Here is a 14175-nt window from a genome sequence, read left to right as displayed (position 1 = left end):
ATTGACTGAAAACTGTTTCTTGTAACTGAAATTCTTTAATTTTATAAAATAATGAATAAATATGAAATACAACATAAACATGTATTTATTTTAATCATACTTCTAAGTCTATGTCACAATCAATGTCCTCAAAGTTAGAGGTGTATTCAGTTTTTGCTTTCAGAATTCAGTGCAGCCTCTGATACACAGTGAATATAAATCTCATGGGGGACATAATACCAATGTATTTAGATGTTTTAAATGATCTGCCATTACTGTATTTCATGGAAAGAAAATATTGTTCTAAACAGTGCAGAAAGTGATCATGTAATTTACCAATTTAGCTGCAATTACTGTGTGGCATTCTATGAACACATGACCACTAACTTGCAGTCTGCAACTGCCAAACTGTGTCCTAAAAACAGCTGAACCACCCAGTTGCTGAGGAACATGCTGTTCAAAACAGTGTGCTCAACTTCAATGCCTGCTTCACAGCCAGGGCACATAGGTTTTCACTACCAACATTACAACCAGTGGGAAATCTCCCTGTAACACATCCTTCATTCCTGTAAACACCATCCCCAACCTTGGCTAGTCCCCGTCCTGTACAGTCTTCCCTGCTCCCACTCCAGCCTCACACATGTCTCCAACAATCTCCCCCCCCCCCCCCCAAAACTCACCTGCAGTTCTCCTCCCCCCTCTTGCAACTCTCATCACAGCTCTCCTGGTGCTGCACACAAGAGCCCACCACCCACCACCCTGTATCTGCCATTTTTACACTCTCCCAGAGACAGCACTACATCATCATCCCCCACCTCTATCCTGCTATCCCTCCCCCATTCCTCACTGTGTTCAGTCATGTGCCTCTTCTTCTTCTTATCCTCCTCCTAAATTTTACTACTCATCCAAGCTGAGATATCTTCCCACTACTGTGGGGCTACAGTAACGGAGATGAAGGATTTTGTCTGGGCCGTAAACATGGCTGTCTGCCACTTAGTGCCACCTCTTATGCAATCTACCCTCATTTATATTGCTGAAATTCTTTCCTGTTTTTTTCCAACGTTTGGTGAATAAAATAAGTGACACTGTAATGGATGACTCTCAATCAAAGATTCTCAAGATTGCAACAATCACAAACATTGTGTGGCAGCACTATTTCATGTCTAAAATGTCATTTGTACATAATTTAAGTGCCAGAAGAATTGGTGCCACATGCTGACCTAGTACAGGTAAGTGTAACCTTTTCCCAGCAGTTTCTACATATGTTCAAGATTCATCTCAGGTTAAGAAGCAATGAAGGCTGTGCAGTAGACTTAGAGAACAAACTCTGAGAAGGCCAAAATAGTAGCATCAGTTGGGAAAGGATGCTAAGAGGTTTTTGGGATTCATATATTTTCCAAATATTTTGAAAGAGAAAAGGTGAGACATCTCCAGTATAGATTTGAGATGCATATATTTCATAATTCTGTCTCGCTAAGGAAAACACACTTTTTACAACAAGACACAGTATGCACTTCTTACACCTCTTTAACGCATAAATACTTGAGATAGCAGTTCATCACTTTATGTCGCTTAAGGCTTAATTCTTAGATCTTTCATTTTTTTGTTTGTGTGTGTAACTAGACCATGGACATTTTCCCATTTTATAACACTATCATACAATGAGTACAGGAAGCTTTACTTACACTACTACTCTGCTCCTGTGATTGTATACAAATATTCTGTTCGGAAGTGGCATGCTGATTATAACTGGAAGATACACAATCTGAACAGAACAATGCTCTACAACAGATGGTTGTAATGGAAATTTTATCAGATTGAAAGTCACATTATGTAGGCAGGCATGGAACGTTACGAAGCTCAATTTGTTTACAGTGGGTCGCATGAGATTGACAGCAGTTAGCTGCTAGGTGTGAGTAAAAGACTCGCGATTAATTGTGGTATCCACACTTTTGGTGGCTATGCTTTAACAATACGTGAGCCGCTGGCAGCTTTTTGTGGCAACATCACACACTGTAGGACGCTAACAATTACCAGCTGCCAGTGTCACTTGTTCCATCTATGGTTCTTCACAAACTCTCCATAGACAGGAGCATGACCTGCTAGAGTGGCTGGTCAGGACAAACAGTTCATTCATAAATACAGAATAAATTTATATGTTCTAGCTCAATCACATGACCTCGTGTATGGAATTTACATGTAGAATGGAGGAAAAGATACAGACATTAGTGACCAAACCCTTACAAATCAAACCTGCTGGACTGGAATTCTGAAACCTAACAAGAAGGGGTGCCTGCTGGAAATAGCGTCTCAAAAACTTTGGAAAGGATAAATAATATACTGCCACAAGGCTTTACAATTTCTAGCATTTACAGATGTAATGTTGTGGAAAGCGACAATAAGAACAAAGAGAAAAAATTAAACTGCAGTCGACTATTTAATACAATACGAGAGGCGTTGAACAAGTAATGTAACACTTTTTTCTAATTTTGGTTCAAAACAATAATAATTTAGTTTGTGACCTCCTTAAGCATTCATTTCATTCTTCCAGTAATTATGGGAGATAGCAGCACTATACTAGTCTTCAAAATGGCATCTGCATCTGAGGTACATTCCAAGCAAAGAGCAGTTATTTAATTTCTTTTGGCAGAAAACAGACCATCATGAATATTCAGAGGCATTTACAGAATGTCGATGGACACTGGACAGAGGCATAGTATGTTGCTGGATGAAGATATCGGTCATCAGCGCAAAAAGGAGACACAAATTCTGACCTGCTACATGAAGATTAGCTGCACACTGTTGTGATGCCTGCAATATTTAGACACACTTCTTACAAGTGGAGAGTAGGATGGGTCTCACCAACGGGTCCCCCCCCCCCCCCCCCCTCCACTGATACCAGTTCAACCTGACTGTTAAAACTGCTTAAAATAACCAGTTTCCGAAATGATTGATTTTCCTTTTCTTATCCCTACTATTTCCTGTAATAAACATAGCAATCTAACAAAGATTAAAAAATTTGCCTCCTTAAGTTTCAAAATACACAGAATCAGAACATTAAATTAAATAGGCAAATAAAACAAAACATTGCCATAAAGACCACCAGTACTCTGCTTTTGATTCTAATTTTTTTAAACCTGGCTAAAAAATCACGCTGTAATCGAGAATCATACCGCTATTTCAGCATTATGAATAGTCGGTCCTAAAGGGTGACAACTGAGGCTGAAGAGCTGTTTGGGCTACAAGCAGATAAACGTATATTATCCTGGTACAGGCAGAGGTAGCTACTTTCTATTTTCATTGCAAACTACAAATGAATTGTTAAGTTCCAAGTTGTCTCATTATATGTTGTTACTATTCTGTTGTGCCTCCTTCCACTGTTAATCTTTTAAAGCCAATGGGGCATTCTAGATCTCTGATGCTGCACTTCCTAAAACACTTCCAGATTATGGACAGTCAACTCTGTAATACAATTGATGTCTGACAATGAAAACAAGAAACTACCATACAGACCAGGTGGAGTAATTCTTGCCCACTGCAGGCACACACATACCATCTGACGTGACACATAGTAATAGGTACCTTATTATCTCAGCAATGCTGTATCAATTCTTATGTCGTGTTGGCTGCTCTTGTTTATCAGCATTATTATTAAAATGTAACTGATCACTTCTCCAATTTTCTATAACAATGCAATATTTCAAAGCACTGGAAATTTTAAGAAAAAAAATTACTTTTTTAAAAAAGAGTTATTTAAAAACCAAAACTTTTAGCACTGCTGCTGTGGCGAATTGATATTTTGGTTTTTTTTTTTTTTACCTGGTTATTAGTAACACTTGTTATAACCAAGACCAAATAAATACCGAAAAATTGTGGTTAGTCATAACTAAAATACTGGTATAGGGTTTTTCCCATCCCTAGTATACATTTGAAATCTGAATCAAGGACCAACCTTTCTCGTTTCACACAAATAGACAATTTCCAAAGGGAAGAACTGTGTGTGTGTGTGTGTGTGTGTGTGTGTGTGTGTGTGTGTGTGTGTGTGAGAGAGAGAGAGAGAGAGAGAGAGAGAGAGAGAGAGAGAGAGAGAGAGAGAGAGAGAGAGAGAGAGAGAAGGGGGAGAGGGATGTTAAGAGGACCAGAAGTCTTTGATTCAGTGTTCGGCTTATGGTAATGTAACATGCCATGTAAAAATCACCAACGGCACTAGAAGTAATTAACACCATCACTGTAACTTACCTGGAAGGAACTTTGGATGGAACTATAAGGTAAGCAAAATAGCGAACTGAAAAACTGAGCTTCTGGCAGAACATTGCACTCATAGGGTACACTAATACTGGCATCAAGGAATGTGATAGTAAGCAATATAAACATAACCAAATAGTGCAACACTTCACATACACTTATCACAGCCACCTACACATCAGCTATACAAAAACAAGTTTAAAAAAGAAAATACCAGATGCATTCAAAGTGAAAAGTGACTTCCACTTCACTGGCTGAATGTTCTTATGTAGCTTCTGCCTACATGCAGTTAGCTGGAACTGGATGATGTATCCAAAAAATCTTTGTCTTGTATCCAAGTTCCAAGTCTGAACTTCCTAATTAATATCTAGAATATCAAAATCTTCACAATTACATATGGATTAACCCACCCCATTTCTGTGGCTTGTCTGAGCTTCTGTTCTGCTGCACATGCAAGTACACTACAAAACAGAAACTCAGTAGCACTGACATCCTACACAGACCTTACTCACTAATTAACACACATTCACACCTAAAGTGCTTGAGTAAACACACATCATTAGAATGCAACAAATATATTCGTCATTCTGTACAGTAAACACCAAAATACGAAGACAGTAAATGATGAATTTTATTGCAATTCTTTTATTTAGTGAACATATGAAATTAATGAATAAACAATTTCTCTCATTTGAGTTCTATGGAATGTTGACAGTGGGACAAATTACTACATATTTAACAAATTGTTTTATAATTTACACTCTACCAGACTCACAACTTTTAACAAAAACATTTTACACTGACAGTTCTCCTGGATAACATTTTTATAAACAACTACCGTAATGTTAATTTTGTCTCCTCTTTTAATTTTTGAGGTTAATTGGCAGTGTACTCCCCGTCTTTATATACAAAGACAAAAATACTTAAAAATCTACATTTCTTTGCTGATAGGGAGGGGCTAAAGGCACATTAAGAAAGCAAAAGTACGCAAACAACATTATTTTTGAAATGAAATGAAAAAAAAAAGCTGAAATGTGGAAAACACTTAACACACACAAGTCTATTGCAAGAAGATAGTGAAAAGCTTGCAAAGTACACGGGGAAACAAAGTGCTCTGACAAAGCTCATATATTAGTATGCACAATTATGTCTTACTTAAAGACTTTAAGTGGGCTATTAATACATTTCTATTTACAAAACCTGGTATTCCACAAAGCTGCAGGGCTGGAATCATGCTGCTAGCAATAACAGTTTTCCTACCTGTTCTGCCTGATGATAGCAATTTGACGCCGACGTGCAACAGCCTCATTCCGTATGATACGCTTCACTTCACGGCCTCCAGATGATGATGTCTCCCCATCCGATGTCTGAGAATTATTTAAGTCTAGGGACAAACGATGTTCACTGTGTAAGTGCTTGTGCACCCTGTTCACCTCTGCGGTGACCTGCTTTCTATTCACATTATTTGTGTTTATTTGCTTCATCGCATTAGATCTGCTACTCTCTTCAACAGTTGTGCTGGAGACTAATTTCTGGTTTAAATACTGTTGATCCACAATAGCTTTTTGGCTGTTCTCTTTCTTCTGAGAATCACTAATCTGCTCACATGTGAAAACTTGGTTCTCTTTTTCCTGTGAGAGGTTCTTGATATTTTTAATCTTTTCTCCAGTGTTTGGCCTACTTGCTTGCTGTCTCTGTTGTCGTGCCTGGGCCTCTACATCATGGAGGATACTAATTAGATCAATACCTCTCTTACAACTGGTAACTGTGGGTCTTTCACAATCCAAATCTGACGCTGCCCCACTATCCTCTGATGAAGAAGAGCTCTCATCAACCCATTCCTTGGGCTTTGGCTTTAGTATCGATTTTGGATAATCTCCAGTCATAGAGAGATTCTCTGTGCTAGAAAAGGATGGTCGTTCTTCAGTGCTTGTATCTTTCTTTAAAACACTCTTCAGATGTCTGGAACTATCTGGTTCTGGTGTTTTAACTATTCTGCCACTGACAGATGAGCTTTTCAAGATCCCCTTTACTTCATTTTCAGACTCTTGTTCAGTTACTTCTTCACTGGATACAGCCTCTGCCTTTTGTGAATCAGAATGCTTCAAAATTCCTGAAAGGAGAATACATGCAAGTTATAAAATACATTATTTGCCCAAACACAGGAAAGAAATAGCGTGAAAGATAAGGCTGAAACAGTACAATTTTAGTTACATCATGTGTCTCAAATACTCCAAAACATTACTAAACATGATGTTTACATATTACACAATGATATTAAACACAGGTAGCCAGAATATATTTTACAGTTCATGGCTTTAGGAAAGGTAAAGGCACCAGAGGGACAATTCTGATATATATTGCACTTGATAATGGAAGCAAGATTGAAGAAAAATGGAAATGTCTTTATAGGATTTTTTGACCCAGCAAATACGTTCATTCGTGTAAAATGATCCAAGAATGATCACAAAGCTAGCTAGCTAGTTAGTTAGTTAGTTCATTAGTTACTTGTTGGTATGTAAGGTATTGTGAAAGAAAGGTAATATGCTTGTATGTAAGAACCACGAGAGAACAATAAGAATGGGAGACCAGGATGTAAGAGACTGACACCACCTTTCTCTCCAGCTGTTCAATCCATACACTGATGAAACAATGACAGAAATAAAAGACGGGCTCAGCAGTGGGATTAAGAATCAGCATAAAAGAATATCAACAATTAGTTTTGCTGTGATATTGCCATCTTCAGAGAAAATGAGGAAGAATTACAGGACATAATAAGTGAAATGAACAGTCTTATGAGCAAGAAATATGGACCAACTGTAAATCAAAGTCAGACCAAAGTGGCGAGATGAAGCAGAAATGAAATTAATGATAAAATTAACAACAGAATTATGGGTAATGAAGAAGAAGTGAAAAAATTGTGCTACCACGGAAGCAACATAACATACAATGAATGAACTGAGGAAGTAAAAAGTAGAGCAGCACAGGCAAAGGGAGGATCTTTGGTCAGAAAAAAGTCCACTAGTATCACACATTGGCTTTAATTTGAGGAAGGAATTTCCGAGGATGTATGTCTGGAGCACAAGACTGTGAGAATACTGGAACACAAGAGAATCAAAATGTTTGAAATGAAGTGCTATAGAAGGATGCTGAAAATTATGTATATTGGTGAAATAAGAAATGAGGTGGTTCTCTGCAGAATCAGTGAAGAAAGGAACACGTGGGGAAACACTGACAAAAGGCAGGAAGAGGATGATAGGACATGTGTTACGTCATCAAAGAATAACTTCCATGATGCTAGAGCAAGCTGTAGAAGGCAAAGCTGTAGGGGAAGACCGCAACTGGAATATATCCAAGAATAACAATGGGTGTAGGTACACTCCGAGATGAAGAGGTTGGCACGGGAAAGGGCGTCATGGGCAAGCTGCATCAAATCAGCCAGATGATGATGATGATGATGATGATGATGATGATGATGATAACTATTGTTCTATCACAATGAGTCACCGCAGTGCTGACAGTTCATTCTCTTACAGACACACGTGTCCAGATCCATAGAAGGAATGTCAATGTGAAGCAAAAACTAATCATTGTTCTAGTAAAGAGACACCGAAGTGTAACATAAGCTACGTAACCAATTGCCAGACATCTTTGTAAACTGCTCATATTTCAGCCTATCTACAACGGCCAACTACAGGGCCCTGTCAAGAGGTGAGATGACCATATTTTCATAATCAGGTCTTTGGCCAGAATCAGTTGAGCACAAAACCAACACAAGTCAATTTGGTTGGATGCAAACAATCCACTATCAATACATGCAGTTCTGGAATATCATATTATCGAGTAAGGCCTCGTCAGGGCATGATTTAAGATTCAGATGTCCATGTTTGGACCTAGTAGGTGCCAGATGGTCCGCGTGTGTTATTCCTTGTTCGAGTTCAGACCACGATTTTTGCCTATTAAAAATAGGCAGAACTGTTTAAGGAGTCTTCCATACTTGGAGCAAACCCATTTTAACAGTTTGCAATTGGGCCTTTTCTGCCTCACTAAAATAATGATCTTGTCCATTACATGATATGAGTTTAAAAAAGTTGGGTAGATTTACTGGACTAGCTCACTCAAAACCTCAATTTGAACATAAACTAGGACTTGACAGCAACTGCAAAGAAGACTAGCATTTATCAACACCATTGGGCAGAGATGTTGTCAGTCGAGGCGGAAGTACAGAGGCAAAGATGTTGTTGAAAGACAGGTGAGGTATGAGCGGCGGCAAATTGAAATTAGAAATTAGCGGAGATTGAGGCCTGGCGGATAGCGAGAAGAGAGGATATGCTGAAGGGCAAGTTCCCATCTCCGGAGTTCTGACAGGTTGGTGTTAGTGGGAAGTATCCAGATAACCTGGACGGTGTAACACTGTGCCAAGATGTGCTGGCCGTGCACCAAGGCATGTTTAGCCACAGGGTGATCCTCATTACCAACAAACACTGTCCGCCTGTGTCCATTCATGCGAATGGACAGTTTGTTGCTGGTCATTGCCACATATAAAGCTTCACAGTGTAGGCAGGACAGTTGGTAAATCACGTGGGTGCTTTCATATGTGGCTCTGCCTTTGATCGTGTGCACCTTCCGTGTTACAGGACTGGAGTAGGTGGTGGTGGGAGGGTGCATGGGACAGGTTTTACACTGGGGGCGGTTACAAGGGTAGGAGCCAGAGGGTAGGGAAGGTGATTTGGGGATTTCATAGGGATGAACTAAGAGGTTACGAAGGTTAGGTGGACGGCGGAAAGACACTCTTGGTGAAGTGGGGAGGATTTCATGAAGGATGGATCTCATTTCAGGGCAGGATTTGAGGAAGTCGTATCCCTGCTGGAGAGCCACATTCAGAATCTGATCCAGTCCCGGAAAGTATCCTGTCACAAGTGGGGTACTTTTGTGGTTCTTCTGTGTGAGGTTCTGGGTTTGAGAGGATGAGGAAGTGGCTCTGGTTATTTGCTTCTGTACCAGGTCGGGAGGGTAGTTACGGGATGCGAAAGCTGTTTTCAGGTTGTTGGTGTAATGGTTCAAGGATTCCGGACTGGAGCAGATTCGTTTGCCACGAAGACCTAGGCTGTAGGGAGGACCCTTTGATGTGGAATGGGTGGCAGCTGTCATAATCAAACATCAAACGGTCCCTTCCCTACAGCCTAGGTCTTCGTGGCAAACGAATCTGCTCCAGTCCGGAATCCTTGAACCATTACACCAACAACCTGAAAACAGCTTTCGCATCCCGTAACTACCCTCCCGACCTGGTACAGAAGCAAATAACCAGAGCCACTTCCTCATCTCCTCAAACCCGGAACCTCCCACAGAAGAACCCCAAAAGTGCCCCACTTGTGACAGGATACTTTCCGGGACTGGATCAGATTCTGAATGTGGCTCTCCAGCAGGGATACGACTTCCTCAAATCCTGCCCTGAAATGAGATCCATCCTTCATGAAATCCTCCCCACTCCACCTGGAGTGTCTTTCTGCCATCCACCTAACCTTCGTAACCTCTTAGTTCATCCCTATGAAATCCCCAAACCACCCTCTGGCTCCTACCCTTGTAACCGCCCCCGGTGTAAAACCTGTCCCATGCACCCTCCCACCACCACCTACTCCAGTCCTGTAACCCAGAAGGTGTACATACGATCAAAGGCAGAGCCACGTGTGAAAGCACCCACGTGATTTACCAGCTGACCTGCCTACACTGTGAAGCCTTCTATGTGGGAACGACCAGCAACAAACTGTCCATTCGCATGAATGGACACAGGCGGACAGTGCTTGTTGGTAATGAGGATCATCCTGTGGCTAAACATGCCTTGGTGCACGGCCAGCACATCTTGGCACAGTGTTACACCGTCCGGGTTATCTGGATACTTCCCACTAACATCAACCTGTCAGAACTCCGAAGATGGGAACTTGCCCTTCAGTATATCCTCTCTTCTCATTACCCGCCAGGCCTCAACCTCCGCTAATTTCAAGTTGCCGCCGCTCACATCCTTTTGTCTTTCCCTCTCCTTCCCTCTTTCCTGATGAAGCAACCGTTGGTTGTGAAAGCTTGAATTTTGTGTGTATGTTTGTGTGTCTATCGACCTGCCAGTGCTTTCATTTGGTAAGTCACATCATCTTTGAGGATGGGAAGAATTACCCCAAAATATAATACCATACAACATAAGCGAATAAAAATAAGCAAAGTAGACTAATTTTCATGTCGAATGATCACTCACTTAAGATACCATTCGAATAATAAAAATGGCAGCATTAAGTCTTTGAACAAGATTCAAACATGGGCTTTCCATGACAGTTACTACTATCTGAACACCTAGAAATTTGAACTTTTAGTTTCACTAATCATGCACATTCTGTGAAATTAAAACATCAGGTTTTATTGAATTGTGTGTTGGAAACTGTAAAAACTGAGCCTTACTGTAATTTAGGGTTCGTTTATTTTCTACAAGCCATGAACTTAGACCATAAACTGTGCTATCTGAAACTGAGCCAATGTTGCACACTATATCGTTTATTACCAAGCTAGCGTCATCAGCAAACAGATATATTTGAGAGTTACCTGTAATACTAGAGCGCATATCATTTACATAAATGAGGGACAGGCGTGGTACCAACACTGATCCCTGCCCCCCCCTCCCCCCCTCCACTTGTCTGTACCCCACTCCGACTCCACATTACAGTCATTCTAAACAGTGTGAATAATGACCTTTTGGTGTCTGTCGCTAATGTAAGAGGTGAACCAGTTGTGAGCTCCTCCCCACATTCTGTAATTGTCCAACTTCTGGAGCAATATTTGTGATCAACACAATCAAATGCCTTAGTTAAATCAAAAAAATGTGCCTAGCATTCGAAACCTTTTGTTTAACCCATCCAGTACCTCACAGAGAAAAGAGAATAAAGCATTTTCAGTTACTAAACAACTTCTGAAGTCGAACTGTACATTTGATAGCAAATCGTATGCTATAAAATGATCAATTACCCTTACATACACAGCCTTTTCAATAATTTTAGCGAACACTGATGGCACAGAAATTGGTCTAAAATTGTCTACATTATCCCTTTTTATAAAGTGTTCACGAAAATGACCATTCCCAAATGGAAAATTGCAAATATGGCTAAATACAGGGCTAACATGCGCAGCACAGTAGTATAATACTCTGTTAGGCACGCCATCATAACCATGAGAGTCCTTAGTCTTCAGTGATTTAATTATTGAGTCAGTCTCCCCCTTGTCTGTATCACAGAGGTGTATTTCAGACATCAATCTCGGAAAGGCATTTGCCAAGAAAGTTATATGATACCTTGTAGAAACTAAATTTTTATTTAATCCAACAGCAATGCTCAGAAAAGATTGTTAAGTACTGTACATACGAGGGTTGGAACTTAACTAGTCGCAACTATTTACTCACAACTGATACAAAAGAGTTACACGTTTGCACCTGTTACTGTCCTTCAAAGTAGTCACCAGCACAAAAGGATGGCAGATAGTTTGCTGACCTGGATTATAATTATTTAATTGTGTTTTCTAACAGCTTTATTTTTAATGAAATTGCCTCTTTTTCCCTGTGAGGAAAAAGCGACACGTGCATAATATTTTGTTGTGAGTATCCATATGAGTGTTGTTATAAGCAAATCTTGATATTTGCTCATGACCATTTTGCAACTGCCACATCACACTATTGTTGTTGTTGTTGTTGTTGTGGTCCTGAGACTGGTTTGATGCAGCTCTCCATGCTACTCTATCCTGTGCAAGCTTCTTCATCTCCCAGTACCTACTGCAACCTACATCCCTCTGCATCTCTTGGTCTCCCTCTATGATTTTTACCCTCCACGCTGCCCTCCAATACCAAATTGGTGATCCCTTGATGCCTCAGAACATGTCCTACCAACCGATCCTTTCTTCTAGTCAAGTTGTGCCACAAACTTCTCTTCTCCCCAATCCTATTCAATACCTCCTCATTTGTTACGTGATCTACCCATCTAATCTTCAGCATTCTTCTGTAGCACCACATTTCGAAAGCTTCTATTCTCTTCTTCTCCAAACTAGTTATCGTCCATGTTTCACGTCCATACATGGCTACACTCCCTACAAATACTCTCAGAAACGACTTCCTCACACTTAAATCTATACTCGATGTTAACAAATTTCTCTTCTTCAGAAACGCTTTCCTTGCCATTGCCAGTCTACATTTTATATCCTCTCTACTAAGTCCATCATCAGTTATTTTGCTCCCCAAATAGCAAAACTCCTTTACTACTTTAAGTGTCTCATTTCCTAATCTAATTCACTCAGCATCACCCGACTTAATTCGACTACATTCCATTATCCTCGTTTTGCTTTTCTTGATGTTCATCTTATACCCTACTTTCAAGACACTGTCCATTCTGTTCAACTGCTCTTCCAAGTCTTTTGCTGTCTCTGACAGAATTACAATGTCATCGGCGAACCTCAAAGTTTTTATTTCTTCTCCATGGATTTTAATACCTACTCCAAATTTTTCTTTTGTTTCCTTTACTGCTTGCTCAATATACAGATTGAATAACATCGGGGAGAGGCTACAACCCTGTCTTACTCCCTTCCCAACCACTGCTTCCCTTTCATGTCCCTCGACTCTTATAACTGCCATCTGGTTTCTGTACAAATTGTAAGTAGCCTTTCGCTCCCTGTACTTTACCTTCAGAATTTGAAAGAGAGTGTTCCAGTCAACATTGTCAAAAGCTTTCTACAAATGCCAGAAATGTAGGTTTGCCTTACCTTAATCTAGCTTTTAAGATAAGTCGTAGGGTCAGTATTGCCTCACGTGTTCCAATATTTCTTCGGAATCCAAACTGATCTTCCCCGAGGTCGGCTACTACCAGTTTTTCCATTCGTCTGTAATGAATTTGCGTTAGTATTTTGCATCCGTAACTTATTAAACTGATTGGTAATTTTCACAACTGTCACCACCTGCTTCTTCTGGGATTGGAATTATTATATTCTTCTTGAAGTCTGACGGTATTTCGCCTGTCTCATACACCTTGCTCACCAGATGGTAGAGTTTTGTCAGTACTGGCTCTCCCAAGGACGTCAGTAGTACTGATGGAACGTTGTCTAATCCCGGGGCCTTGTTTCGACGCAGGTCTTTCAGTGCTCTATCAAACTCTTCACGCAGTATCGTATCTCCCATTTCATCTTCATCTACAAGCTCTTCCATTTCCATAATACTGTCCTCAAGTACATCACCCTTGTACAGACCCTCTATATACTCCTTCCACCTTTCTGATTTCCCTTCTTTGCTTAGAACTGGGTTTCCATCTGAGCTCTTGACATTTATACAAATGGTTCTCTTATCTCCAAAGGTCTCTTTAATTTTCCTGTAGGCAGTATCTATCTTACCCCTAGTGAGATAATCCTCTACATCCTTACATTTGTCCTCTAGCCATCCCTGCTTAGCCATTTTGCACTTCCTGTCGATCTCATTTTTGAAATGTTTGCATTTCTTTTTGCCTGCTTCATTTACTGAATTATCACATCAGATTTATATAATCCAACATGAGTGCTATACGTACTTTGGGTACTCTGTTAGAAAAGCTCAAAGACTTTATTTCAGGATTATTATTCTCCCTCTAGAAATATCTCTGACCACAGTCACACAATGAGTCTTATTGATTCTCATTCTCTCTTTTCCCAAATGTGTAAAAAGAGAGATACTGAAAAGAATTCTACTTCTCTCGTAACTTTTATGGATCAAATAGGATTTTTGGATCCAATCTGAATCATGTAGGTAAAGCTGTTGCAGTTACAGACCAAGGAGAGAGAATTTTTCAGATGAAAAGAACAGTGATTACTTGTGAGAGGTCAAAGTTGTTGTGCTTTAGCATCATTAATTAAAAAAGGTACTTAAAAGTGTTTTTTATTGCCTTAATTTCAAGAGATACTACC

The 14175-nt window shown here is 40.0% G+C and overlaps 1 protein-coding gene across 1 annotated transcript in view; it reads right to left on the bottom strand.

The window, feature by feature from the left end:
* Positions 1-14175, bottom strand: part of LOC126175422 (uncharacterized) — a 581488-nt gene that overhangs the window by 367966 nt on the left and 199347 nt on the right. The window contains exon 10 of the mRNA XM_049922221.1: positions 5485-6337. Within this exon, the coding sequence (XP_049778178.1) occupies positions 5485-6337 (853 nt within the window). The remainder of the gene's footprint in view (positions 1-5484; positions 6338-14175) is intronic.

This window comes from Schistocerca cancellata, chromosome 3 (genome assembly GCF_023864275.1).
Source record: "Schistocerca cancellata isolate TAMUIC-IGC-003103 chromosome 3, iqSchCanc2.1, whole genome shotgun sequence".
Classification (NCBI taxonomy): Eukaryota; Metazoa; Arthropoda; class Insecta; order Orthoptera; family Acrididae; genus Schistocerca; species Schistocerca cancellata.
The sequence above is the reverse complement of the archived record's forward strand: the minus strand, read 5'-3'. Positions and strand labels throughout refer to the sequence as shown.